The 27,754-nt window shown below is 40.2% G+C and overlaps 1 protein-coding gene across 1 annotated transcript; it reads left to right on the plus strand.

Annotated features, from left to right (window-relative positions):
• Positions 1-8,066: 8,066 nt before the first annotated feature.
• Positions 8,067-25,392, plus strand: MS3_00010960 (uncharacterized protein; the record flags this gene model as incomplete). The annotated part of the gene is made up of 3 exons (XM_051219374.1): positions 8,067-8,158; positions 8,195-8,411; positions 15,633-25,392. 3 exons carry the CDS (start codon positions 8,067-8,069, stop codon positions 24,876-24,878), a joined length of 9,555 nt encoding a protein of 3,184 aa, XP_051066892.1. The 3' UTR covers positions 24,879-25,392.
• Positions 25,393-27,754: the final 2,362 nt, after the last annotated feature.

The raw sequence follows: 27,754 nt of genomic DNA on the forward strand, positions 1-27,754 counted from the left end.
ACGTCCTTATTCAATATCATGTTTCTGGTGCAATATAGAATTCTCAGCACAATATATTTCGACAAGTTTCTTTCACAAGAAGAGAAAAAAATGGTGAAAGAACCTGATTACTGCATACATATATGAATACGTTGAGTTGATAAAGTACCTGGAATTAAATGACGTGTTTTTTAGATTTGAATCTGTACAACTTTTTAATTAGACACATGTTTAGGGATGCAATCCATTGAGTAGGTCAATTTTAACAACTTGTTTGTCACGTAGTATATTTGCCGTGTGATTATAATTTGTGGACGATCTTTGAGTAATGCTGAAATGACCTTGGAGTGTCTACCAACTTACTAGAGTTGAATGAGGGTTGTATATTAGTGTGGAGAATTAGGGTTAGGATTTGCAGTTGAACAGCAAAGCTAGAAACTGGATTCAGTGTTTTCATCACTAACTAACATCAGTTATAATCCCAAAATGATATTAAGTCAAGTGAGTGAATGAATTTTGAGCCGAAATCCAAGACCTGTTATCTTAAATCTGATTGGTTCGTCCATAAATTATGGCCTCGCTATGTTTGTTATATGAAGCATTATGGAGCCTTCATACTTTTGGGTGCGCGCATAGAATCAAATGTATTGGTATCTCATTCGGCCACCGGATATACAAGGAGAAAGATATGAATGAAGTGAATGGTCAGTATCTGGTACGATGACGATTGCCAGGCGTTTGCGAGATTTTAGACGTCTATCCACAACCACAACGATAACTACCTCAAAAGATTCACCACATACTCTGATAACCGCCTTGAACACTCTCCATAATACAGCAAAGTCTTTTCTCTAAAGCCCGAGAAAGAATAATAGTGAATAGTAAGGAATATCCAAGAATTAACAAGTCGTAAGAGAGAATGTCGAGTGTTACCAAAATCAGGCGTCCTCTTCATGTAGTAAGTCAAACCAAAAACTTTCTTTCACAACAATATTACATGAGAAGACCATGAGAGATCAAAGAAAAAATTTACACCAAGACAAGCAATTTTTGACATTTTATTAAAGATTCTCCTGTAGTACAAGCATTATGAGATTCCAATAGGATAGTTAGATGCTGTCCACGCTTCAGGCTAAAGTCAACAGTTTTACACTCGGACGGGTAATGTGAGACCATTACCAACAAACCACCATTCAATACGAGGCAAACGTCATTCATTTCAAGGGTATGTAAGGAGGTAGAAATCGGCATACATACAGTGAGAACGTTCGTACATTTAACAAAAGCGTTTTCTGTGTAAGAGGACCGATCATTGAGAGAAAAGGAGGAGGAATAGAAAGAACTGTAAGATCCGTTTTGAATGTTTTATGTGTGTGAAAATCCCTCCATGTATATATTTGCACTTTGTTCCTATTGATCCCTTTAGTTGTACATTGTTAACTTTTTGATTATATTTGAGTTGTTAATATTTGTATTGCATTATAGTTTTTATTTTTATTACTTCACTAAGTCTCCATGTTTCTTCCCGAACCGCACTTATGTTGTTTTACTTAGTCTTGGCGGCAGCCATATTGGTTTGTTCCTCCCTTTGGTTGCTTTACCCATATTGACTGGAATTGTGCATTTTTGGTTGTGAATTGAGGCACTCTTCCAGAATTGGAAACACTCTGTGTTATAAAGAGACCAAATATTATCTTTTGAGGGAATCTGTGCGGGGTCTATCCAGACAGGATAGAATAACATTTATTTGTTGTGATTAGTAATTTTCTTGCATCCTTTATCAACTTTCTTATTTATTGTAATTTAGATTTGATCAATTGAACAATTATTGGTTGGATAGCTGAGTGGTCATATTTGTTTAGGTAATAATGTACATTTAAATTTATAGTGAATTATAGAACTGCCATTTTTACCCAATGACTTTGTTTTGGTTTCAAACGGACAAGAGCGCGTATCTAAGCCACCTAGTCAGTTATCCTTCTGTCCAAACCTTAGTTTGGATCTTACAAGAACAGCTTCTTGTGAAACACCTTCACGAGACAGTAGAGACGTTGAACACTTTCCTCCGAAGACATGGTGTACTGTTCTCATTCAGAGAGGTAGAAACATAACTAGTTGGTTATCAGTATATCAGTGTTGGCGCCGATTAAATTTGTAAGTAGTTGTCTTGAAATAGAGTCAAAGGTAGAAGTATAGTCCAGAAAAGTGCATCAAACATACATCTTATCCTTTTCTAAGCTGAACACTATATTGTGATGCAGAACAACAACAGCATATAAGGTACTTCTTTTGTATCTGTAAACAAATTGATACTGATTAATGTGCTCTTTTAGTGCAGGTTGAAGTAGGAGTAGCAATAATTTTTCCATTGTTTTTAGAAGAGGCATAGTCATTGCTGTGGGTCTAACATTCACATTCTTATTGCTAGATACTTTCTTAAGTATTGGGGTTATCTTTATCTTTCTCCATATTTTTGGTATGAGATTAGTTTAGAAGAATCTGCTAGGGATGGGTGTGGATGGACAACACAGAACGTCAACATGTGATAGCATTGATTCCTAACCCCACCATTTTTGAAGCTGAGCGTATAATCACTGAGAAGATTTACATTCAACACATAAAATTAAGAGTAGGTCAACATTGGTGAAGGCGGTGGGTTGAAGAATCAAAATCGCATTGCTCTGTCATGTAGGCGTTTTTACTCTTCACAACTTACCGTGGTTCCCACCGGCACGAGATTGTCTTTCCTCCGCAAGTTCTTCAAGTAATTTATACATACTTGAAGAGTCTTCACAAAGTAATCGTTTCTGAGTAAACATCCAGTTCAGACGTCTAATCTCTAAGTTTATTAGACTTTTCATTTTTTGAAATTCAATGGAGTTTTTCTCATGCTACATTCTTTCTCTTACTTTCCGTGAACGTTTTGGTTGTGCAGATGTAAGTCGATTAAAATTTACAAAAATGTACCATTGGATTGCAAATATTAAAAGAGAATTTAAGATAACAAGTGATAACATCGACGGTGTTTTCTGGTGAACCATCTGTAAGTAATCTACAGTTAGTCATATGAAACATGTTTTTCGAATTTCGGATATTCTCCTCTGAGTAACTGTTGTACTTGACTTTCTTCGTCTAATGTAAGTGTACTGTTTCCAAGCTTGTCATATACTTTCAGTAGAACACGAGAGAAATAAGACTTGAAGCACGTTTACTAGTCGCATATATTCTCAAATTATTGGTGCAAACTAAGTTCAAACGGGCATCCCAACCAGTGGAAAATTTTACATTTTGGCGATCCAGTGACGAAAAAAGCTGCAGTTGCATGAATTAAAACCACCACATACAGTTAGGAGTAGACCATCGAAGACAGTAACAGCAAGTTCAGTGGTTTCACCAGCAAAAACAGATGCTACAGGCGACGTACAGTCCGGAGTCACATAGATATTGGTAACATAAACGTAATTGTATTTATTCAAGTGTTTTGCACGAAACCTTAAAGCTAAACAGTCGATAAAGTTGTCTGAAAACTTAACTCACACAAAAATAAATCAATACAATTCACGTTTACGAATGTAGCTACACCACCACACATTTTCTTATATCCTGGTCAGTCGTGACGATAGATATTGAAATCTTGTGGTGATACTGGGCAATTTCCCTGTAAGTAATTCAACCAAGACTCTTGAATTACGGTCACCCCTCAGTGACGACACATATTTTTATTTAGTAGGAGTTGAAGATGGTCCACCTTGCCAATTATTGATAGGCAGTTATAAATTAGCAGTTCAGGAACCGAAATCTGAATAATGTTCATTCTTTTCAATGCACACTGCCAGCCACCACGATGTCTCTGATTGTTTTTTTTGTACCTTGTGAAGTGCTAGGTCATGATTGTTTCCTATACGCACATGAACAGTATATGAGATCAAAAGACGTAATGTGTCAAAATAGAATAATAAAAAGAATAACTTGTTGAAATATCTAGAAGGGACGAACAGTTAGCCCGGATATCCAGTCAGGTCGCCAAGTAAGCTTCAGTATATACTTTGATATGACCTAGATACTTGATATAATTAGATTGAAACTGACACTAGGATAGATTAACGGCCACATTTGCATCACAAAAGCGCCTAAATAACTTTGTAGGATGCTTGTTGTGCAAATCAATATTGTCAGCATGATTTATGACATAATACTGATGCAATTCAAAACCATCAAACTGGTGATTATTTGATTTATAATCCTCCGTAATATCTCGGACTAAACATATAGTATGACCGGTAGGAATTTGCATCTGAACAGCCCGAATGATGTTTTAATAGCGGTTAGTTCGCTAGAGATCTCGTAGAGTGAATTCTGCAATTACGTACCTTTCAGGTCTGTTTTTGAAAAATACCATGACTCTCGTACTTTACATAAAATGTCCTTAATTTCTTCAGTGGTGCAGCTCTGCTGCGATAGCCGAGCATCTAGTGTCAAGTGGTTATCACCACATATTCTATGTGCTCTTTACATTCGCTTTCAATGAAGTCACAATGGGAGTAGCCCAACTAAACGACTCAATTGGGGGTCATTATCCGTTCTTAACTAGTTTATCTAACTCACTCTTCGCAGCCTCTAATAAAACACATAAAATTAGCCGATACTTCAAGAAGAAGAACTCTCTCCTTAATTCCAAGTGTGCTGGTTACATTTTGAAACCTCTCACGGTCTTTTACTAATGCAAGATTGGATCTCTGATTAAGGTACTACTAGGAGAACTGGTGCATAAAGAAATGCACACGTTTGGTATTCTGAGGCCTTTTAACCCAACAATGGATGGGTCGTACTCACTAACCAAAAAAGAAATACTCACACAAGCATCCTCTTCAGTTCTCAGCAAGATGAACGAGTTGGACTTAGTTGTTTTAGTAATTAGGTTTTGAACGGGTGTAAAATACTTCTGTGGGCGGTAGTGTGCGACAACGAATCCACACTTAAGTCTAAATCAATTGGTTCCTACCTACAACTATTCAGAGTATTAGTAGAAGATGATTTAAAACATTTACAAAATTTCTATACCTGTCCAATTATTCCGCATTTACGGATACGTGCACAACGAGATTGACATGAATTACGAAGATGCAATTTACCACATGAAAGACAGCATTTACTGTTCTTTATTACTAAATTCTCTTATATGGAGCCGCTGACCTCATTTCACTTTAACAAGAGATAATAAGAAATGAATCTAATTTATTATACCTCTGTCTGTTCTACTACACAATGTTAAACAACGTTTGGCGTTCATATCCAAGTGCCTTGCTGCTCTTCTGTGTCTCTTTTTTCTTTTTCAGAATCTCGCTCTGAGAGCACAGCTATGAAACTACTGACGTCTGGAACAAACTTGACGTATGGGTCTCCTCAAGGTCATAGTTTCCTACAAGCGCTCTACGAGTCTACTTTATAACAACGATAAACTTAATAATTTGGAAAGCATGTTGTGCACCAACAAATGTTGTAATTTATAGATCATCCCTGTAAAAGTGGCGTGTACATGCACATGCAGAAATATTTTGTCATTATTATTAAAGTCGGATTAAAAGTGGTTTTCGCGTTATTCGCTTGTCTGAATGAATTGAAACGATTACTGTTTGAAGAAATTAGAGGTTTATTTCATGTTTGATAATAAGATATCATTTTGTTGCGTACCAGCACCAAAAGGGTTACTATTAATAAACTGAAAGGTAAAACAGAAATTTTTAGCTGTCTGGAAAGTACAGGGAATAATTTGTTTAGGCTGGTTTCTTAGTTTCCAGCACTTTATAACAGCAGTCAGTAGATCGTAGCGCTATATGTGCAGCTTTTCACCAAAATCCAAACCAAAAGCTTAAAACTCAAGCCATCACGTGAAATTTCCCATAGTTCGATAAGGGACTCGGACTGATTCGTTGACCTGTGCTCTTTCAAGACTTTCAGAACGATCGCTTAGCAATCTCTTTAGTTTGCTGAGGAAAGTAGAATCGGATTATCAGGAAATGTATAATCTTTTGACAAGCTACAGGTTTCTCTAACAATTAAAGTCATTAAAATGAACTGAAATTCTGTCTTCCCTGAAGTCATATGGCTGACACTAGGTGACAAGATATTCTGAAAAAATTCTCATTTTCAGCGATGATCGGCGATTTTCTCAAGTTTTTTGGGTCCATTAGTGTCGCGACGCTAGATATGAGTGTGAAATTTATCAACAAAGTACTCCTAATCCCAATATGTACAGAAATTTGATGAGACACAAGCAACAACCGGTAATAGGAGTACACAGTGTGAAATTGCAATATGTCGTTAAAACAGATTAAAACACAGAATAAAATATTTGACTACATGGTAAGTGTACTCATCACTCACCACAAATGTTGTGGCCAAAACGTCCCACATGCTTGGAAGAAGAGAGATTGTGAAGGTTGAGGTTCCTAAAATAAGGGCATTTTTACGCCCATTAAAAGAAGTGTGAACCGTTTTGAGATGATATGGAAAATCTACAACACAAAAGCATCCTTTCAGTGGTCTTAGTTTTGTTGGAACTAAACGGTCTAAGTCCGGAGTCCCCATTTCTGTTCTCAACGCAAGAATCGGGCCATGCATCATATTTGAGTAGGCTTTTGCTTGATCCACAAGCGGCGGGTCATTTTTGTTGACTCCATTGTTTGCGACTGTCTGTCTTCTCAGGTTTTATTACCATTCTTTGCCCCCCCCATCCTTATTGATTTACTATTTTGGTCAAACTCTAACAATATGGCTCGTTCACCATTTTTAAAGGCTAATCAATTTGAAACATAATCATTTGCCGATTGATTCAGATGCCAAACCTACCAAAATTCTCTATCACCCACAGTTTTAGGATTAGGTCTATTATTAGAGCAGTGCTAACATCATAGTGGACCATAGGTCTACAGTTACTAACACGTTCGCCGCTACAGAAAGTGGATGTTAATGATAGTTTCAGGAATGTCAGTATTGATATTACTCCCTAACCACACGATCCTTGAAGCTGAACATTCAGTGACTTAGAGGATCTATAATAGTCCATGAACACTTATAGAAGGTCGGAGAAGGTGAACGCAGGAGCATTTAATCGTGAAAGCATGGCTTGGCTATGCAGGCTCAGTCACTCTGTGTAACGTCAAGGTCATTGTGTCAAGTGTATTATTCTATTTCCAACCCAAAGGTTTTCTTCAAATGTTGTTGACTTTCTCGACGAGACACGTCAGTACAGACAACTATGTGACTTCTACGTACGATGTTGTTGACTATGCAGGCACGTCACGCTAAACTAGATCTATACCCTATTGCGATAGTTAAGTGCACTACTAGCCATTCTAGACCTAGGTTCTACAGGTTTAGTGATATCAAATATCTTGTGAAGTCACATTCAGACTTGAAAACTTTTGGTTCGTTTCAAAGACTATCAGGGAACAATCATTAAACTTGAAAGAACCCATTAGGGCGGCTATTTGTGTTAAAACACCGGGTAGTAAAGTACATATGAAATACCATCTCATTGCTTCAATTGACGTTATTTCTCCACTACACGTGTAAATTTTGCGTTTACTTCTTCATATATCTTGACTGCGTTTGATTAGTGTAATAGCTGTTTAGTGACATGACCGTATTCGATTCTGTACCCTTATTATCTTGAAATTAATCATCGACACGTCCTAGAAATACATGGGATGTGACTTATGCACAGAGCAGAGAAGGATGGCACAACATGTTGTTCCACTCAGAAAGACGAATAAATAGCACACATTAGCTCAATCGAAAGATATTGGCAATTGAAGCAGCTCGGATTATTGAATTGATATACAGTCCTCACCAGACGATAATGTGTTGATTTAGGCATGTAAATATTTATAACTTAAACCCAACTTCTTTCAGTTATATATCAAGTATGCTTTGGTGCCCTTTTTCCATTGAGTGTTTTGTTATCTTAAAATAATATTTGGTGAAGGCCGTCGAGTACCGTGCTTCTGAATTTGAATTCGACTCTGTCGCGGATTCGTAGTAGTTCAATTGCATCCATCAGAGTATTTGAAGATCGTGTAAAACGTATGAATCCTAGTGGACATATAGTTGTCATCCGTAGGGATGGTACTGATGGTTTAACTTGCGATTGGTGTTCGCCCTTGTGTGATATTGGGAGGTAAATAATATATTCACTTGCAACCTCTTTTCGCAGTAACCAGTCTTGTGACATTCGTGTGCAACACTCAACAGTCGCTCCATTTCATTGTACCCTGCAACTACTGAAAGATGGATTAGTTCAAGCCGTCAGCAGAGTAGATGGACGATACAAAATGTTAGTTAATAATTTCCCGTTGAACGATGCTTGCGTTTTGACTGATAATTGCATACTAACTGTTGGGGATCGTCAGTTTCGCTTTTTCTATCCATCAGTGAGTCTGTTTGGTTAAAAATGAATTAAATTAATATGTTCGTAGTAGTTTTAGCATCATATGCCCTTTCTACTACCGTAGATAATAGGATGATTCCCATCCATTTATTTCCTGGCCATTTGTTGTACACTAGTAACTCATCTGGTGCAGCAGTTTTATGGACAAACCGTCTTCATAAGTGTTTGATATTGATTCTGGTTTGGCTCATTTATCTTCTCTTTCATAAATGGTGCATATTTAGTTATTTGAAGAACTTATCTGAGGTTTTTGACTACCTAAAATGGTCTTAAAATCCCTAGATTATTGAGAAACCTCGTGCATGTACATTCTGTTTTAGACATTAGTCCTACTATACATGCGTTCATTGGCATTATTTAATGCGTTTTGTATCATACCTAAGTGTTTCAGTCTGACTAATTTCCGATAAGTCCAATAAACTCGGCTACTAATCCCGTTGAATTTAGCGGTAAAACCAACTGTACAGTTGGAATTTCAGTTTAAATATTCTGTTAGTATAAGGCCTAGCATCAGCGTATCAATCCATTACTATATCTCATAACAACACAGGAAATAGTGAACATCGGGAACAAAGCGGTAACAGTAAGTGGCGAAAACTAAAGTCTTCTTCGAAATAAACTTGTAAATTTAAAGGATGAAAGTAAGAAAACGCCTCTAAATTAAGAGTAAGGGTAGCCGAAAACGATATATCTACTCAGCCTTGGTAGATTCCAAGTTGTTATCAAGAGCCAGTATGAGTCAGGTTTATCGCACACATCAGCCTCTAACTCCACACTTACCGACACCGCTAACCCACAGTCCTTCCATCTTCGTCCAACTTAGTCGTGTGCTAGCCATTAACAAATAGGTGTGTGCGACATAACGTCTTAGCTAAATAAGTGTAGTTTCATCTATGTAATAGTTATGAGTTTTGTCGGTTAGGTGCCTTGATCTTGTTTTGTCCACGGCAGTTGTTTACAGAAGTACTGTACTGTTTCATGTAAATACAATTTGAAATAAAACAAACTTGTCAAAACATATCTATTTTATTAACAAACGGTAAAGATAATTTAACCTAATAAGGGAAAAATTCAAAGATGAAGTATAGGAATTAAGAAGACTTAACTACATTCGTGGTAAAACTTCACTTAACCAGTTGACAAACAATGTTCATAGGTATAGCATGAGCTTTGCACATTCTAAATGCAAAGTACTTTTCCAAGACTCACATGACGCTGGATCTGCACTCATTCTTGGCGGTGAGTAGATAAAAGACTTATTTATTTGAACACAAACATTAGTACAACGGGGCGCCAAATGCATTTGCGCCACACAATAACAATAAGTTTGTAAAGAGATAGTGTAACTGCGTATAATAATAACAACAACGAACAGAAATGAGTGTGCGGACGTGAAATAATAGTAATAGCAAAAACAGAACCAGAAAGAATTTAAGTTAAAGAAGGTACATTCACTTTTATGAAGAACGATACAGCAGGATCTCTTCTGACTTCGATTCTGAGTCATGCTTGATAACGTCTCTAGCCACAGGGCTGCATCATATTTAGGACCCCAACCAGGGAATCGTGAATGGCCAACAGAGGCCAGTTCTATTCAGCTTTCTTTCATACAACGACCACCCACTTTTTCCAAGCAGTCTCAGTGTGGCCAAATACTCCACGGCGTGGAAATCGCTGGGACAATATTCATAAAACGTGTCCAAGCCACAGAAGTCGATGTTCCAAGATGGTGTACTTGGATACAAAACGCCGAACTTCTGCATTACTAACATGATTTCGCTACTGGATGTCAGCAACCCTTTGCAGACAACGATGATCACAGAGTTGTCTACCATCATCGACTCGGAGAGGCCAGGTTTCACAAGCATACGGCAAAACTGCACTCACCAACGCATTGTAGATCCGACATTTTAAAGCCAGACTAATGACGGAGTCAACGATAGCCCAGATTGGCATTAGCCACTCTGGCTTTCACTATACGTGAATTATTCTCATCACTCAAGCTATCACCAGCATTTACTCAGTTACCCAGATACACGAACTTCCCGACTACTTCTGTCTGCTAACGATCCAAGATGAGTGCAGATTCAGGGTCCTGATAGTCTTGTAAAAGTACTTTGCACTTCGAAGGTGCGAAACACAGACCATACCTACGGACACTAATTGTCAACTGATTAAGTGCGGACTGTATGGTTTGGGTATCATCACACAGTAAGACAATATCATCCACATACTCAAGATCTACAAGTCTTTCTCCAGGTAGCAGATCCACACCACCATTACCTACATCCATCAGAGCTGTTTCTAGAACGCTATCGATAGCAAAATTGGAGAGGAATGGTGAGGTTGGGCAACCTTGCCTAACCCCACTGCTTGAATGTAACAATGGAGAGAGGTGGTTGTATGCCCTCACTCTGCCTGAGATGTTTGTATATAGGGCTTTCATGATGTTCATAAATTTTTCAGACACGCTTCAATAGACAATCCCAAAAAAAAGTCCTATCCAACGAATCGAAGGCAGCCCTAATATCAAGGAACATTACGATCGTTGAGATGGTGGAGAAGATTTGTAGCTCAGGTGGATGATTTTGGTGGAGTTTTGTTCTCTGAGCTGGATAGTTTGGTCGTGGAGCTTTCATCGTTCTTCTGAACGACATCATCAGCACAAGCTTCAGATAGAAGTGAAGTGTTCAAATTTCTCCATATGTGTTTCACAGCTTGTTCTGTGCACCTCGATGTTGATTGGCTCTTGTTGACCTTACATTTATCATTGTTTACTTCGTTGTTTTGGTTGTGTCTCCCATTGGTTTGATTTTTGTTCCCATATTTATGCATGATTTTTCTGATTGGTTGATAAATTGGATTGATTTCAATATGTTTGTTGATTGACCTGAGTGCCAGGCTTCTAAAAATTCTCTGGTGTTTTTGGAGTTTCCTCTGTCTAAGATTTCTACATTTTCCCAATCGAATGAGTGTCCGTAATTATCCACATGTATTGATATAAGTGAAGAGATATCATGGCGTTTGACTGCTAATTGATGTTCATGTAGGCGTAGGTGGAGGGGGCGTCCGCTTTGTCCGATGTAGTGTTTGTCGCAGTTGGTACAATTTATTTTGTAGATGATGTTTGATTTGTTTTCCCTTGTTATTTCATCTTTTGGTTTGCATAGGATTGATTGTAGTGATTTTGTTGGTTTGTGTGCCACACCTATCCCGAAGGTTTTCAGCAGTCTCATGGTTTCTGATATTCCTTGTGTGTACGGTAGGGTGATCCTTTTGTTGATTTTTGTGCTTGACTTGGGTTCTGATGCTGTGTGCCGTTGGTGCTTTTTGATCAACTTCATCAACAAAAGGATCACCCTACCGTACACACAAGGAATATCAGAAACCATGAGACTGCTGAAAACCTTCGGGATAGGTGTGGCACACAAACCAACAAAATCACTACAATCAATCCTATGCAAACCAAAAGATTCAAAAGTTGGATTTCCTTGCGGACTTTTGCCTCGTTAGGCGGGTCAGTCGTCACCGACCATGGAGGACAGGATAATCTGATCAATGTCCCTGGGGCAACTTACCGATAGAACTATCCCTCGGGAAACTCTGCCCGTTTTCCAAGGCGTCGGTAGATGTTATTAATTGGTATCCTTTTACCTTCACAGATTATTTCACTCACACCAAACTTCTTGCTGCCATTAACTCGGATAAGTTGAAAGATCTTCCGGTAGTTACCAGATGTAGCTGCTGCTTTTAACTCGTTAGCACACTCCGACCACCAAGCTTCTCGGTCAATACACAAACTTTGCACAATTTCGTTGCGTAACTATCTTCGTTTATGTTCAAACTCGCTGTGGACGTAGTAGAATAACGTGTTTTAACGATTTGTAAGGAGTCTGTAAAATCTCAGTGCTTACAAGCGGGACGTTTGTCGAAACGGCAAGCAACTTTACTCGCCATTTTCACGGCGTGATGTAAATGCGACAAATGCTCATCTATACTTCTCGGTGAATTGACAGCTAACCTTAAACCTGGCTCCGTTTGATATTTAGTTACAACAGAAGCTGCAATCAATTTGCTTACATCAATCCGTACAGGGTGATGAATTTGTTGATCACGGAAACGTAAGATAAGCACAGACCAGGACATCGTCGGAGTCTGGATAAGTAATCCAAAAGGAGCGGCAGTCTATTACATAACCACGCCAGCGGTAACTGATAGCGATGTGATCAATCTGTTTATTTTATTGTTTATTTTAACACATAGATATTGGTACAAGGAGGCACCAAATACATATGCACCACATAAATCATTCGATTTGTGTGAGGGCTGTGATACTGCCCGGGTGCCCAGACCGAAGCAGGTGGTTTACTTCGACCTGAAGGTCTGATCCACAAGGGAGTGGAGCAACATAAGGAGATGCAGCCCCATGGCAGCTGGTGACCAACAATTGGTTCATACGCCATTTGTTCCCGCAGGATACTGGAGCCCATGTGCACCATTGGTTAGGAATCTGGTTAAGGCACCGGACATTCGCTTTTCGTCCTCACATTTCCGTAAACAACACCCCCGCCACGAGAAGGCAGTGAGTAGGACTTCCGTGGCAGAGACTATATACGCATGGCCATGTGAGAGCATTTCGAGAGGGAGAGCGGACTCTCCCCACTCTCGGCCATATCAGGGCATTTGTAGGCAATCTGTGCTTCGAGTCCAGGCTTGAGATGTAGATGGATGACGCTAGTTTTCACATCAAGGATGACTGTGCCGATAGTTGGTGCTAGACAGAAACAGGTTGTAGTCTGAAAAGATTTGCAGTAGACGGTACCATTATCTGACCTGAGACCTGCAAGCCCCCCGACCTGCCACCCGAACGTTCCTCCTCTATGTCTAGACGCCTAATCTGTGCATTCAGGTCTCTGGCTAGTACTACAATACCTGTCGAACGCGTTTTATGTAGAAACACATTTAACTGATAATAAAATTCATTCTTGATCGCATCTGAGCTGAAATCTGTCGGAGAGTAGGCGGAAATGATGGAAAAGCATGGTTTCTCACACCAATATCTCACTTTGATGGAAATTCTTAATCTAACAGCACAAAACCGACTGTTAATGGGGACCCAATCAACTGGCAATGCATCGGCTTCAGCGCTTAATGCGATACCAACGCCAGCAAAGCCAAACCATAGGGCTCCTGGATAAACGCATGTGTTTGGGCACAACGACGATAATTCAATTAGTGTCACCATCTTGGGGCACCAACTTCGGCGACTTGGGCATATAGTACTAATGTCGTCTCAGAGAATTCCATATCGCGCATTTTTTTTTCCAGAGGCTGAGACTAGTTGTAAAAAAAGGTGGTCGATGTACGACATGGTGTCGTGGTATGAAAGAAATCTGTGTAGGGCTGGCCTCTGTTGGTCCTTCACGATTCCCTGGTTGGGGCTTCAGACATGACTCAGAACAGAAGCCGGTGGCGATCCTGTTGTAATTTTCTTTCGCTGTATTTGAGACGAAATTGAATTGAGAGAATTCTTTCTGGTTTCATTTTTCGTAACTGAATTGCTCCCATCATTTTTTTCTCTCACACTGATTCCTATTTATTTTTCCATTATGCTCACTCTTTTTTCTCTATCTCTTCACAAATTTGTTTCTTTACTGTTTGGCGCATGTAAAGTATTGTGTCCCTTTGTACCAATATTTACGTTTAAATAAATAAAGTAAATTGATATATGTATATGAGACTCCTCGGCAATGCGCATCTACGGTCCAGCACCCCGCGAGATTCGAACCCAGGTCCTATCAGTCTCGCGCCAGGCGCTTAACCAACTAGACCACTGAGCCGGCATCCAACGGTGTTAATGTCTAAATTCAACCAATCCACGAAGTTGCGCCACCGTACACCATTGTTTTTAGTGAGTTCCTATCTCACAACAGACCTGGTTGAACTCCACTGGTAACGACTTCTCACTAGAACTCCAGGAGTATTTCTTGAAGTCAGTCACTAATGAGCAGATATTTATTATCAGAATGGGTTTTGTGGAGATTTTAGAAATTTCACAGATTGAAGTTAGACATTAACACCGTTGGATGCCGGCTCAGTGGTCTAGTTGGTTAAGCGCCTGGCGCAAGACTGATAGGGCCTGGGTTCGAGTCTCGCGAGGTGCAGGATCGTGGACGCGCACTTCTGAGGAGCCCCACACTAGGACGAAACGGCCGTCCAGTGCTTCCAGGTTTTCCATGATGTTCTAGCTTCAATTGACTCATGATTTCAATCTGTGATATATATGTATAATTCTTTTACTCTGGTCTTACCATGTGTTTATGATTCACAGTGGAGTTTGGCGAATGCACTTATGCTTAACGAATTCGGAAGTAATTCGCTTATGCTGAAATATAATTCCTGAATGATGTAATTGTTTAGTCTAGTTCTATGTGGATAGTAACATTTCATGATACTTATTGGAAAAATACAGGCAATACTTTATGGAGTGTTGAGTGTTCTCAGTTTCAAAAGGCACGACTTGGTTCTAAATAGCAAAGGCTAAATAGACTATAATGTAATATATAGCTTGTAGACTCACAAACTGTTTAAGACTTAAAATGGTGTAATATCCCCGAGTAGTTTTCTCGAAATAGCGAATCTCCGTGACATTAAAAAACATGTCACAGTTGCACAAATAATTCCAATTTTCTAAGTTATACACCTGGTTTAATACTTCACTCATTTGCTGACGTGTTTATAATTTTGATTAAACACATTAGTTTCTCTTCAGTGTAGTATAGTGACCTTTCAGATGAGCACATCAAAATACGTAAACTTATTTTGAAGAGTTGATTCTTAAAACGTTTAAATAAAACTTAACGGCACATTTCTAGTTACGGAAGTTGTGGTTTTCAATCACATCATTTATCTGAATCCTACCCTGCGATACAGGGTTCAGACAAGTTGACAATTTGATTAACTGTCATTATGACTTGTGGAAATAACTGTTAAATACAGCAGTCTAATTGGTAGCAAGTTTGTGTTACTCTTTCAACCTTGTGAAATAAGCAAATTTAGTTTATGCGCATGAGTAACAAACTTTCACCTAGTTAACATGTTTTTATGGAAGTTTCCTCTCATTCGGGAAGTAATAATAACAAAAATATTCTTGCTAATATAATAATATAATATGTGCGTTGCAATTTGTTTACCCTAATTTCAGAGTCGAAAGACAACAACAGATAATTATTTATACGAAACGTCCAGTAAAACACCAAAACACTATAACAAAGAAGAGGTTATAACTCCAACTTCTCTACCTGTTGTTCATCCATCCAAACGTACCACTCCTAGAAAAATATTAGTTAATCCTAAAACTCGCTCCCCTCGACAGAGGTCTGTGACTCCGAAAAGAACCCTAGGGACCAACGAACGTTATGGTCCAGTTCCTCCTCGTCAACCAGCTACCCCACCAATAATCCAAGTACTCCGACACGAACCGAATTCATCACAGTCAAAGCAGCTACCTGTATTGCAAGCAGAAAATGTCGAGTTTAATAAAAAAAGTGTAGGTGATGGTAAGGGTTATAGCTGTACGGATGTGAGTGTTTCTAAATCAAATCAAACAAAGTCGTCTGTCGTTCCTGACTTGCCAGATACAACATTCCATCCCTCGAGCAGTGTTTTGTCATCTATCAAAGTGAGGTCACAAAACCGTATTCACACTCCGATTATTACATCTACTTTATCTAATGATCACTTCAACTTCACACCAAACGAAAATAAACGTTCACCCGGTTTTAGAAAGAGTTTCCATAAGCTTCTCATCTTAAATGAATCATCTAACCAATCCAACCTTTGCAAAATTAATCAGTTTTATGATGAATTAAGTTATGTAAAGCAGCAGGTGATTGAAAGCAAGAGATCACCATCTAATGAACAAGAAAACCAATCTTGTTACGATAAATGCCTTGATCATCCCACAGAAGGTTCCCGTGAATATATTCCAGAGTTGCCCACATCACCGAATTCCCTGAGGATTGCGAGGAAATTGTCTGCAAAGTCATCGCAGAAAATTAGCATAGCATATTCACCAGAAACAGAACAAGAATTGATTAGCCGTAATAGGAAACGTACCATATCCGGTAAAACTTATCCAGTTGCAGAGGACATGCTTGCTCCTAAACGTCGGAGGGGGGTTTCATTCGGCCCACCCTTAAGCCCTGAACGATTTGATAAATCTCTTCCCCCGTCTACTCCGGTTAAGCGAGGTGAAACTCCACTAGTCAAAATAAGTCACAGTACCCCAGCAAACCATAGTTTACAAGTCACTTCAGTTGTTGGGCACTCAGCTACACCATTTGATTCCAAATTGTCAGAAGTATCGCATTTATCAGATTTCTCAAAAACATGTGAATCTCCAAATTACAGTGTAACACATAATCGAGTTTCTGCAGTCATCTCTCTCCCTCCAACACCAGACACTAATCTTCTAAATTCCTTGAGTACTGATATTAGTTGTGCTCATGAAAGTTTCGCTAATTTCCCAGTGACTTCCGCAGCTTACTCTGCTCCAATAAAAAAATCCTCAGTCAGCCGAAAAAATTTCAAAAGACATTCACTTGGGTTCCTAGAGAAAACAAGTAAAACACCGTCACCGAGGGTCCCACCAACTAGTCCTGTATCAACCAAACAAAATAGAAAAAACAAATCAACAAACGAACATAATCCTAAAATTCAGGAAAAAAAGTCGAAAAGCTTCCATACCTACGGTGCAAAAACTTATAATAATAACAACTACAACAAACTATACTCGAGTGTTCCTCATAGCTTGCTAAATATTATACAGGAAGACAAACAAAATAAAGGAACATCTCCAGTGCCATCGACCAACTTGACAGAGGAGGAATCAGTTACACCTGAGAAGAGTTTGTTGTCTCCACGAAAGGAATCTGGTTTGACTGGTGTTAGGAAGTTGATGAGAACTCCGAAGCCTGTGCAAACACCTCGTATATCTGGTGTTAGTGAACTGTTTGTCGATGAACCTAGTGTGAAGAGACGTCGTGGTCGACCCTCATCAGTGCCACCGACCAACTTGACAGAGGAGGAATCAGTTACACCTGAGAAGAGTTTGTTGTCTCCACGAAAGGAATCTGGTTTGACTGGTGTTAGGAAGTTGATGAGAACTCCGAAGCCTGTGCAAACACCTCGTATATCTGGTGTTAGTGAACTGTTTGTCGATGAACCTAGTGTGAAGAGACGTCGTGGTCGACCCTCATCAGTGCCACCGACCAACTTGACAGAGGAGGAATCAGTTACACCTGAGAAGAGTTTGTTGTCTCCACGAAAGGAATCTGGTTTGACTGGTGTTAGGAAGTTGATGAGAACTCCGAAGCCTGTGCAAACACCTCGTATATCTGGTGTTAGTGAACTGTTTGTCGATGAACCTAGTGTGAAGAGACGTCGTAGTCGACCCTCATCAGTGCCACCGACCAACTTGACAGAGGAGGAATCAGTTACACCTGAGAAGAGTTTGTTGTCTCCACGAAAGGAATCTGGTTTGACTGGTGTTAGGAAGTTGATGAGAACTCCGAAGCCTGTGCAAACACCTCGTATATCTGGTGTTAGTGAACTGTTTGTTGATGAACCTAGTGTGAAGAGACGTCGTAGTCGACCCTCATCAGTGCCACCGACCAACTTGACAGAGGAGGAATCAGTTACACCTGAGAAGAGTTTGTTGTCTCCACGAAAGGAATCTGGTTTGACTGGTGTTAGGAAGTTGATGAGAACTCCGAAGCCTGTGCAAACACCTCGTATATCTGGTGTTAGTGAACTGTTTGTCGATGAACCTAGTGTGAAGAGACGTCGTGGTCGACCCTCATCAGTGCCACCGACCAACTTGACAGAGGAGGAATCAGTTACACCTGAGAAGAGTTTGTTGTCTCCACGAAAGGAATCTGGTTTGACTGGTGTTAGGAAGTTGATGAGAACTCCGAAGCCTGTGCAAACACCTCGTATATCTGGTGTTAGTGAACTGTTTGTCGATGAACCTAGTGTGAAGAGACGTCGTAGTCGACCCTCATCAGTGCCACCGACCAACTTGACAGAGGAGGAATCAGTTACACCTGAGAAGAGTTTGTTGTCTCCACGAAAGGAATCTGGTTTGACTGGTGTTAGGAAGTTGATGAGAACTCCGAAGCCTGTGCAAACACCTCGTATATCTGGTGTTAGTGAACTGTTTGTCGATGAACCTAGTGTGAAGAGACGTCGTGGTCGACCCTCATCAGTGCCACCGACCAACTTGACAGAGGAGGAATCAGTTACACCTGAGAAGAGTTTGTTGTCTCCACGAAAGGAATCTGGTTTGACTGGTGTTAGGAAGTTGATGAGAACTCCGAAGCCTGTGCAAACACCTCGTATATCTGGTGTTAGTGAACTGTTTGTCGATGAACCTAGTGTGAAGAGACGTCGTAGTCGACCCTCATCAGTGCCACTGACCAACTTGACAGAGGAGGAATCAGTTACACCTGAGAAGAGTTTGTTGTCTCCACGAAAGGAATCTGGTTTGACTGGTGTTAGGAAGTTGATGAGAACTCCGAAGCCTGTGCAAACACCTCGTATATCTGGTGTTAGTGAACTGTTTGTCGATGAACCTAGTGTGAAGAGACGTCGTAGTCGACCCTCATCAGTGCCACCGACCAACTTGACAGAGGAGGAATCAGTTACACCTGAGAAGAGTTTGTTGTCTCCACGAAAGGAATCTGGTTTGACTGGTGTTAGGAAGTTGATGAGAACTCCGAAGCCTGTGCAAACACCTCGTATATCTGGTGTTAGTGAACTGTTTGTCGATGAACCTAGTGTGAAGAGACGTCGTGGTCGACCCTCATCAGTGCCACCGACCAACTTGACAGAGGAGGAGTCAGTTACACCTGAGAAGAGTTTGTTGTCTCCACGAAAGGAATCTGGTTTGACTGGTGTTAGGAAGTTGATGAGAACTCCGAAGCCTGTGCAAACACCTCGTATATCTGGTGTTAGTGAACTGTTTGTCGATGAACCTAGTGTGAAGAGACGTCGTAGTCGACCCTCATCAGTGCCACCGACCAACTTGACAGAGGAGGAATCAGTTACACCTGAGAAGAGTTTGTTGTCTCCACGAAAGGAATCTGGTTTGACTGGTGTTAGGAAGTTGATGAGAACTCCGAAGCCTGTGCAAACACCTCGTATATCTGGTGTTAGTGAACTGTTTGTCGATGAACCTAGTGTGAAGAGACGTCGTGGTCGACCCTCATCAGTGCCACCGACCAACTTGACAGAGGAGGAATCAGTTACACCTGAGAAGAGTTTGTTGTCTCCACGAAAGGAATCTGGTTTGACTGGTGTTAGGAAGTTGATGAGAACTCCGAAGCCTGTGCAAACACCTCGTATATCTGGTGTTAGTGAACTGTTTGTCGATGAACCTAGTGTGAAGAGACGTCGTAGTCGACCCTCATCAGTGCCACCGACCAACTTGACAGAGGAGGAATCAGTTACACCTGAGAAGAGTTTGTTGTCTCCACGAAAGGAATCTGGTTTGACTGGTGTTAGGAAGTTGATGAGAACTCCGAAGCCTGTGCAAACACCTCGTATATCTGGTGTTAGTGAACTGTTTGTCGATGAACCTAGTGTGAAGAGACGTCGTAGTCGACCCTCATCAGTGCCACTGACCAACTTGACAGAGGAGGAATCAGTTACACCTGAGAAGAGTTTGTTGTCTCCACGAAAGGAATCTGGTTTGACTGGTGTTAGGAAGTTGATGAGAACTCCGAAGCCTGTGCAAACACCTCGTATATCTGGTGTTAGTGAACTGTTTGTCGATGAACCTAGTGTGAAGAGACGTCGTAGTCGACCCTCATCAGTGCCACTGACCAACTTGACAGAGGAGGAATCAGTTACACCTGAGAAGAGTTTGTTGTCTCCACGAAAGGAATCTGGTTTGACTGGTGTTAGGAAGTTGATGAGAACTCCGAAGCCTGTGCAAACACCTCGTATATCTGGTGTTAGTGAACTGTTTGTCGATGAACCTAGTGTGAAGAGACGTCGTAGTCGACCCTCATCAGTGCCACCGACCAACTTGACAGAGGAGGAATCAGTTACACCTGAGAAGAGTTTGTTGTCTCCACGAAAGGAATCTGGTTTGACTGGTGTTAGGAAGTTGATGAGAACTCCGAAGCCTGTGCAAACACCTCGTATATCTGGTGTTAGTGAACTGTTTGTCGATGAACCTAGTGTGAAGAGACGTCGTGGTCGACCCTCATCAGTGCCACCGACCAACTTGACAGAGGAGGAGTCAGTTACACCTGAGAAGAGTTTGTTGTCTCCACGAAAGGAATCTGGTTTGACTGGTGTTAGGAAGTTGATGAGAACTCCGAAGCCTGTGCAAACACCTCGTATATCTGGTGTTAGTGAACTGTTTGTCGATGAACCTAGTGTGAAGAGACGTCGTAGTCGACCCTCATCAGTGCCACCGACCAACTTGACAGAGGAGGAATCAGTTACACCTGAGAAGAGTTTGTTGTCTCCACGAAAGGAATCTGGTTTGACTGGTGTTAGGAAGTTGATGAGAACTCCGAAGCCTGTGCAAACACCTCGTATATCTGGTGTTAGTGAACTGTTTGTCGATGAACCTAGTGTGAAGAGACGTCGTGGTCGACCCTCATCAGTGCCACCGACCAACTTGACAGAGGAGGAATCAGTTACACCTGAGAAGAGTTTGTTGTCTCCACGAAAGGAATCTGGTTTGACTGGTGTTAGGAAGTTGATGAGAACTCCGAAGCCTGTGCAAACACCTCGTATATCTGGTGTTAGTGAACTGTTTGTCGATGAACCTAGTGTGAAGAGACGTCGTAGTCGACCCTCATCAGTGCCACCGACCAACTTGACAGAGGAGGAATCAGTTACACCTGAGAAGAGTTTGTTGTCTCCACGAAAGGAATCTGGTTTGACTGGTGTTAGGAAGTTGATGAGAACTCCGAAGCCTGTGCAAACACCTCGTATATCTGGTGTTAGTGAACTGTTTGTCGATGAACCTAGTGTGAAGAGACGTCGTAGTCGACCCTCATCAGTGCCACTGACCAACTTGACAGAGGAGGAATCAGTTACACCTGAGAAGAGTTTGTTGTCTCCACGAAAGGAATCTGGTTTGACTGGTGTTAGGAAGTTGATGAGAACTCCGAAGCCTGTGCAAACACCTCGTATATCTGGTGTTAGTGAACTGTTTGTCGATGAACCTAGTGTGAAGAGACGTCGTAGTCGACCCTCATCAGTGCCACCGACCAACTTGACAGAGGAGGAATCAGTTACACCTGAGAAGAGTTTGTTGTCTCCACGAAAGGAATCTGGTTTGACTGGTGTTAGGAAGTTGATGAGAACTCCGAAGCCTGTGCAAACACCTCGTATATCTGGTGTTAGTGAACTGTTTGTCGATGAACCTAGTGTGAAGAGACGTCGTGGTCGACCCTCATCAGTGCCACCGACCAACTTGACAGAGGAGGAGTCAGTTACACCTGAGAAGAGTTTGTTGTCTCCACGAAAGGAATCTGGTTTGACTGGTGTTAGGAAGTTGATGAGAACTCCGAAGCCTGTGCAAACACCTCGTATATCTGGTGTTAGTGAACTGTTTGTCGATGAACCTAGTGTGAAGAGACGTCGTAGTCGACCCTCATCAGTGCCACCGACCAACTTGACAGAGGAGGAATCAGTTACACCTGAGAAGAGTTTGTTGTCTCCACGAAAGGAATCTGGTTTGACTGGTGTTAGGAAGTTGATGAGAACTCCGAAGCCTGTGCAAACACCTCGTATATCTGGTGTTAGTGAACTGTTTGTCGATGAACCTAGTGTGAAGAGACGTCGTGGTCGACCCTCATCAGTGCCACCGACCAACTTGACAGAGGAGGAATCAGTTACACCTGAGAAGAGTTTGTTGTCTCCACGAAAGGAATCTGGTTTGACTGGTGTTAGGAAGTTGATGAGAACTCCGAAGCCTGTGCAAACACCTCGTATATCTGGTGTTAGTGAACTGTTTGTCGATGAACCTAGTGTGAAGAGACGTCGTAGTCGACCCTCATCAGTGCCACTGACCAACTTGACAGAGGAGGAATCAGTTACACCTGAGAAGAGTTTGTTGTCTCCACGAAAGGAATCTGGTTTGACTGGTGTTAGGAAGTTGATGAGAACTCCGAAGCCTGTGCAAACACCTCGTATATCTGGTGTTAGTGAACTGTTTGTCGATGAACCTAGTGTGAAGAGACGTCGTGGTCGACCCTCATCAGTGCCACCGACCAACTTGACAGAGGAGGAATCAGTTACACCTGAGAAGAGTTTGTTGTCTCCACGAAAGGAATCTGGTTTGACTGGTGTTAGGAAGTTGATGAGAACTCCGAAGCCTGTGCAAACACCTCGTATATCTGGTGTTAGTGAACTGTTTGTCGATGAACCTAGTGTGAAGAGACGTCGTGGTCGACCCTCATCAGTGCCACCGACCAACTTGACAGAGGAGGAATCAGTTACACCTGAGAAGAGTTTGTTGTCTCCACGAAAGGAATCTGGTTTGACTGGTGTTAGGAAGTTGATGAGAACTCCGAAGCCTGTGCAAACACCTCGTATATCTGGTGTTAGTGAACTGTTTGTCGATGAACCTAGTGTGAAGAGACGTCGTAGTCGACCCTCATCAGTGCCACCGACCAACTTGACAGAGGAGGAATCAGTTACACCTGAGAAGAGTTTGTTGTCTCCACGAAAGGAATCTGGTTTGACTGGTGTTAGGAAGTTGATGAGAACTCCGAAGCCTGTGCAAACACCTCGTATATCTGGTGTTAGTAAACTGTTTATTGAGGAACCTAGTGTTAAAGTGCATTGTTGTTCACGGAAACTTTCTGGTGTTACGTCATTGTCTCGTAGGCATTGTAAATCGTGTCGTTGTTTGCTCTCTGCATGTCAATGTGGTTTTGATTATAATTGCGTGGTTAACAAGTGTTCTATGAGAAAATGTTCTGACGTTGTCGTTGAGTCTCTTTCATCCATTCGTACGCGTCGTGTTGTTAAAATAGCGAAGTCTTCAGTCGATAAATCTGCTAACTCTGATTGTTCCATTTTGAAAAAATTACCTGGAAAATTTTCATCTCAATCGACTAATGAAGTCACCGTACAGCCGTCGAAAACTAGGTCAAAAACCAAGAGGAACGTTTCCACCATGGATTCACAGTATCGTGATTCTCTTTCAGATCGTTCAATGAGTGTAGGAAAGTCTCTGGATAAACGGATGTTGAAAGAACTCACTGAAGTGGTTGTTCCGTTCCCGCATAATGTGATGGAAAATCATTCTCGGAAAGGTAAGACTCTCACATTTACATCTCGGTTGACTCCTAATGATACGTCAAATTCATGTGATCAATCTGCACTTTTGAAAATGGGTTTTATTGAGAACTCACATCCTACGGTATCCTTTAGCTCGAACACGTCTAAGGATCGTGAGTCTGATTCTGTTGTTCCTGTCGCAAGCCGTCTCCGTAATAGAAGGATCCCGTCAAGTATCGAATGCTTGTCATCTAGTCGTACTCGACGTGCAGTTAAAGCACCGGACCCTTTGATCAATGAATCTGCCACTAAAGGCAGTTCCGGTAAGAGTTCCGTGATGAAAACATCCTCTAGAAAAGTTGTATCTCAATCGAATAATGAGGTTGCCATACAACCGTCGAAAACTAGGTCAAAAACCAAGAAGCGCGTTTTCACCAAGGATTCGCAGTTTCCTGATCCTCTGCTCAATCATTCGGTCAATGCAACGAAGTCTGCAAACAACACCTCAAAAAGATCTATAAAGAGACTAGCTGAAGTGCGTAGAGTCTCTTCTAGTATTCCATTGGCCAAACGTCTACGGAGTAGAATTGATCAGTTGGATATTAAATGTATAACATCTGAACACACACAAAATGAAGAAAGATCTTTACCCGTGAAAAACCAATCTGGTGAGGAAAAAAAGAAAAATGGTACCATGACAAATAATCCGCGAAACCGTAAACAGCTAATCACTTCAAAATCAAAACTACTTCCAACTACTTCATCTTCAAAATCTGCTTCAACTAATGAATCTAAAAATATTACAACATTGAAGGTTAAAACAAATTCACGACATATTAAACGAATTTCTGTTACGCCTGTTGATAATATAGCTAATGTTTCACCAAAAAGACGTGTTCTTCGTTCTCGTAAGTTAATAACTACTTCTTCAGAAATAAGTCAACCAATTGAAGAAAAAATATCAACTTCTAAAATCACTAATAAGTCGAAATTAAAGACCACTACTACTACTACTACTAATAATAATAATAATAATAATAGATCAGTAGTATCGAAATCATCTCAAGCTAAACAATCACCAGTTTCAATTCGTCAAACTCGTTCAAGAAAAAAACAGACAGCAACAAACAATCTATAACAATAAATAATGCTTGTATTCATTCATTCGTAAATAACCAACAAAAAAAGTTTACCTATTTTTAACACCTTCACGTATTTATGTTTAGTGTATTATTTATTCACAGGAACAATCTATTATCCTTATTCCATTCAAAGAGTACCATATATATATATTCCACTTGTTGTTACCATAGTTACTATTATTATTACTATTAGTAGTAGTAGTAGTAATATTAATAGACTCTCTAGAGTAACAACATTTACCAATAGGATTAAATACTAATGTTTATTAGTTAGTTAACTTATGCATTCATGGTTTTATGTTAATTCTTATTACAATATTACTGTAATTTATTTCGTTTTTATTATTTTTTTAAAATTAAATATCTATCTATCTATCTATATTTACTGTCCACTTATGTTATGCTGTTAAAATTGATGTTGTATATAATCTATACATGTTTGTATTTATTATATATAATAGTTTAAGTGTATATTTGTTTTGTTATTGTTAATACAATATATCATACATTGTCATTATTATTATGATTAATGTCAACTTTTATTTCTAATCATTTCTACGTTTATATTTTATTGTTGCATTCACTTTTGTTTTCTTCAAAAATGCTAATCGTCAAGCAATATATATATATGTATATGTATCTGTTGTATATTCAGTCAGTGTGCTGTTACGAGTATGAGGGCTGGTGTCACTTCCCGGCTGCCCACACCGTGGACGGGTATTTCTTGAGGAACCTGAAAAGGAACTTGGATTAATGTTGGCCTTAACGACCTGGGAGCGTGACCTCAGAGCCCAAGGGACAACTGCTAGGGGCCGGTCGCGCACGGCCTTTTTTGTGGGAGGTTTTTAACATGTTAGCTCCGTTCTTCAAAGAGCCCTACCGCCGGAGACGGAAATGCGTGAGGTGTAACATTTTTAGGGTCGACCTTTTCTAACCCCTTCCTTCCTTGTGAGAAGGCAGCATCGCTGCAGATGTTGGTTGTCCGAGGGAAACACCTTACTGATGTCACACCCCTCTACAGTCAGCAGTATGACTTCGCCCTCAGACCTTGAGTTGCTGCTTTTAGTCTTACCGTTCTCCAATCGACTTGCGTGGCATGGTAGAACCTACAGGAACATATGTTCCAGCCAACATAACTCGGTTGGGTCATCACGATAGACAAGCCCGACCACCGCATCAAGGTAGCAGCTACGGTCGGTATCTGTTGTATATTGTTCATTATAAGGTCTAAGTGAATTTCATTTACAGGGAAAATGTTCAATCAAGTATTGTGTAAAGTACTTCAGTTAATTCATCTTTAAAACCATGATATTAACACCGTTGGATACCGGCTCAGTAGTGGTCTAGAGGTTAAGCGTTCGCACACAAGACCGATAGGTCCTGGGCTCGAATCTCACAGGGTGGGATCGTGGATGTGCACTACTGAGGAGTCCCATAATAGGACGAAACGGCTATTTAGTGCTTCTAGATTTTCCATAGTGATCTAGATTCAATTGACTCATGATCTCAACTATTGAAATTACTATAATATCCACAAAAATCCTTTTCTGACATAAGTTTTTATTACCTAGTAATTGTTCTGTTTATACAGTTTGAGCAAGAAATCACTATTGATAATTTACCTTTATGCACTGGGTTCTAATTGACCTAAAATGTAAATCATACTTTTGAAGTGTTTATTGAACGATTTGTCAGGTATTTTAAAAAAAAGAAATCTAGGATTTTAGTTGTGTACTAAATAGAATAGATTATTAGACTAGAAATTATACTGTCATATACTATAAGCCAGTTTCCTATAATTTGTAACATAGAAGTCATTGATGGTGAAATACAATAGCTGTATTTGTTTTTTTATAATATTAGGCTAAGAGTTGTGTAAATGAAGATTTAATTCTCTGTTTAGGACATTTTCAGATATGCAATGTTCAATATCAGTAAACTTTAGTTGAGATAACTATGCGTCTTAAGGTTTGCAACAACTTAGCGACTTAAGTATGGGTACTATTCTTCTAGAAAGGTATTTCAAGTGTATCTGGTTAGTTTTACCGATCATGGCGAAATGTTGAAGATGACTTAATGTATACATTAGCGCACAGTTGCATAATTACGTTGAGTTTTATTTCTAATATGATCATTTATCATGCATTAGAAAACAAATAAGATTGAAAAATCCCGTGATTTTAAAAATAAGATTTGCAGGTAGATACAACATAAATGAAACTGGTTTACTGTAATGAGTTTTGTTCCATCCCAGGTAATCTATGATTTAAAATCATGTCGATCCTGCAAATTCCAACTAGTCAAACTGCACATATCGACACGACTCAGTCCAGTTTTCTGTTTGACTGTCTCTGGCTTCCATCTGGTATAGACCATTCATCATTATGCATTTAAGTCGATGTATAATAAGTGTCCAAACCATCTAACGACAAAATTTTATGACATCGCAATTATCGTAGCCAGCAGTTGGGGACAGTGATATTGGTCAGAATAGGCCGCAATGTCATAGATACATTCACTCCTTGTGTTCTCTTAAATCCTGAGTTTTGAAATCATATACGTTTTATTCCCATGAATTTATTCTCGCATCGCCTATATTTAGTGTTCCCCACTTCCACTGATACTATTATTACCATGGAATGCCTTGATAATGTCATCCCTCTTTACTGATTTAGGGTGACAACTTATGCTGAAACACATGTGCCAGGCTCCGCTATATTCGACTGAGTAACATCGCATCGTTAATATGTTTACAATGCATACCTCAAATTCATACCGCCCAATGAAACTCTTAGACTTTACTTCCTACATATTCTACATTTTATTTCATGAATTTGCTGGACATTTGTTAGTATTGACTATACAATCACGA

Source organism: Schistosoma haematobium, chromosome 4 (genome assembly GCF_000699445.3).
Source record: "Schistosoma haematobium chromosome 4, whole genome shotgun sequence".
Taxonomy (NCBI): Eukaryota; Metazoa; Platyhelminthes; class Trematoda; order Strigeidida; family Schistosomatidae; genus Schistosoma; species Schistosoma haematobium.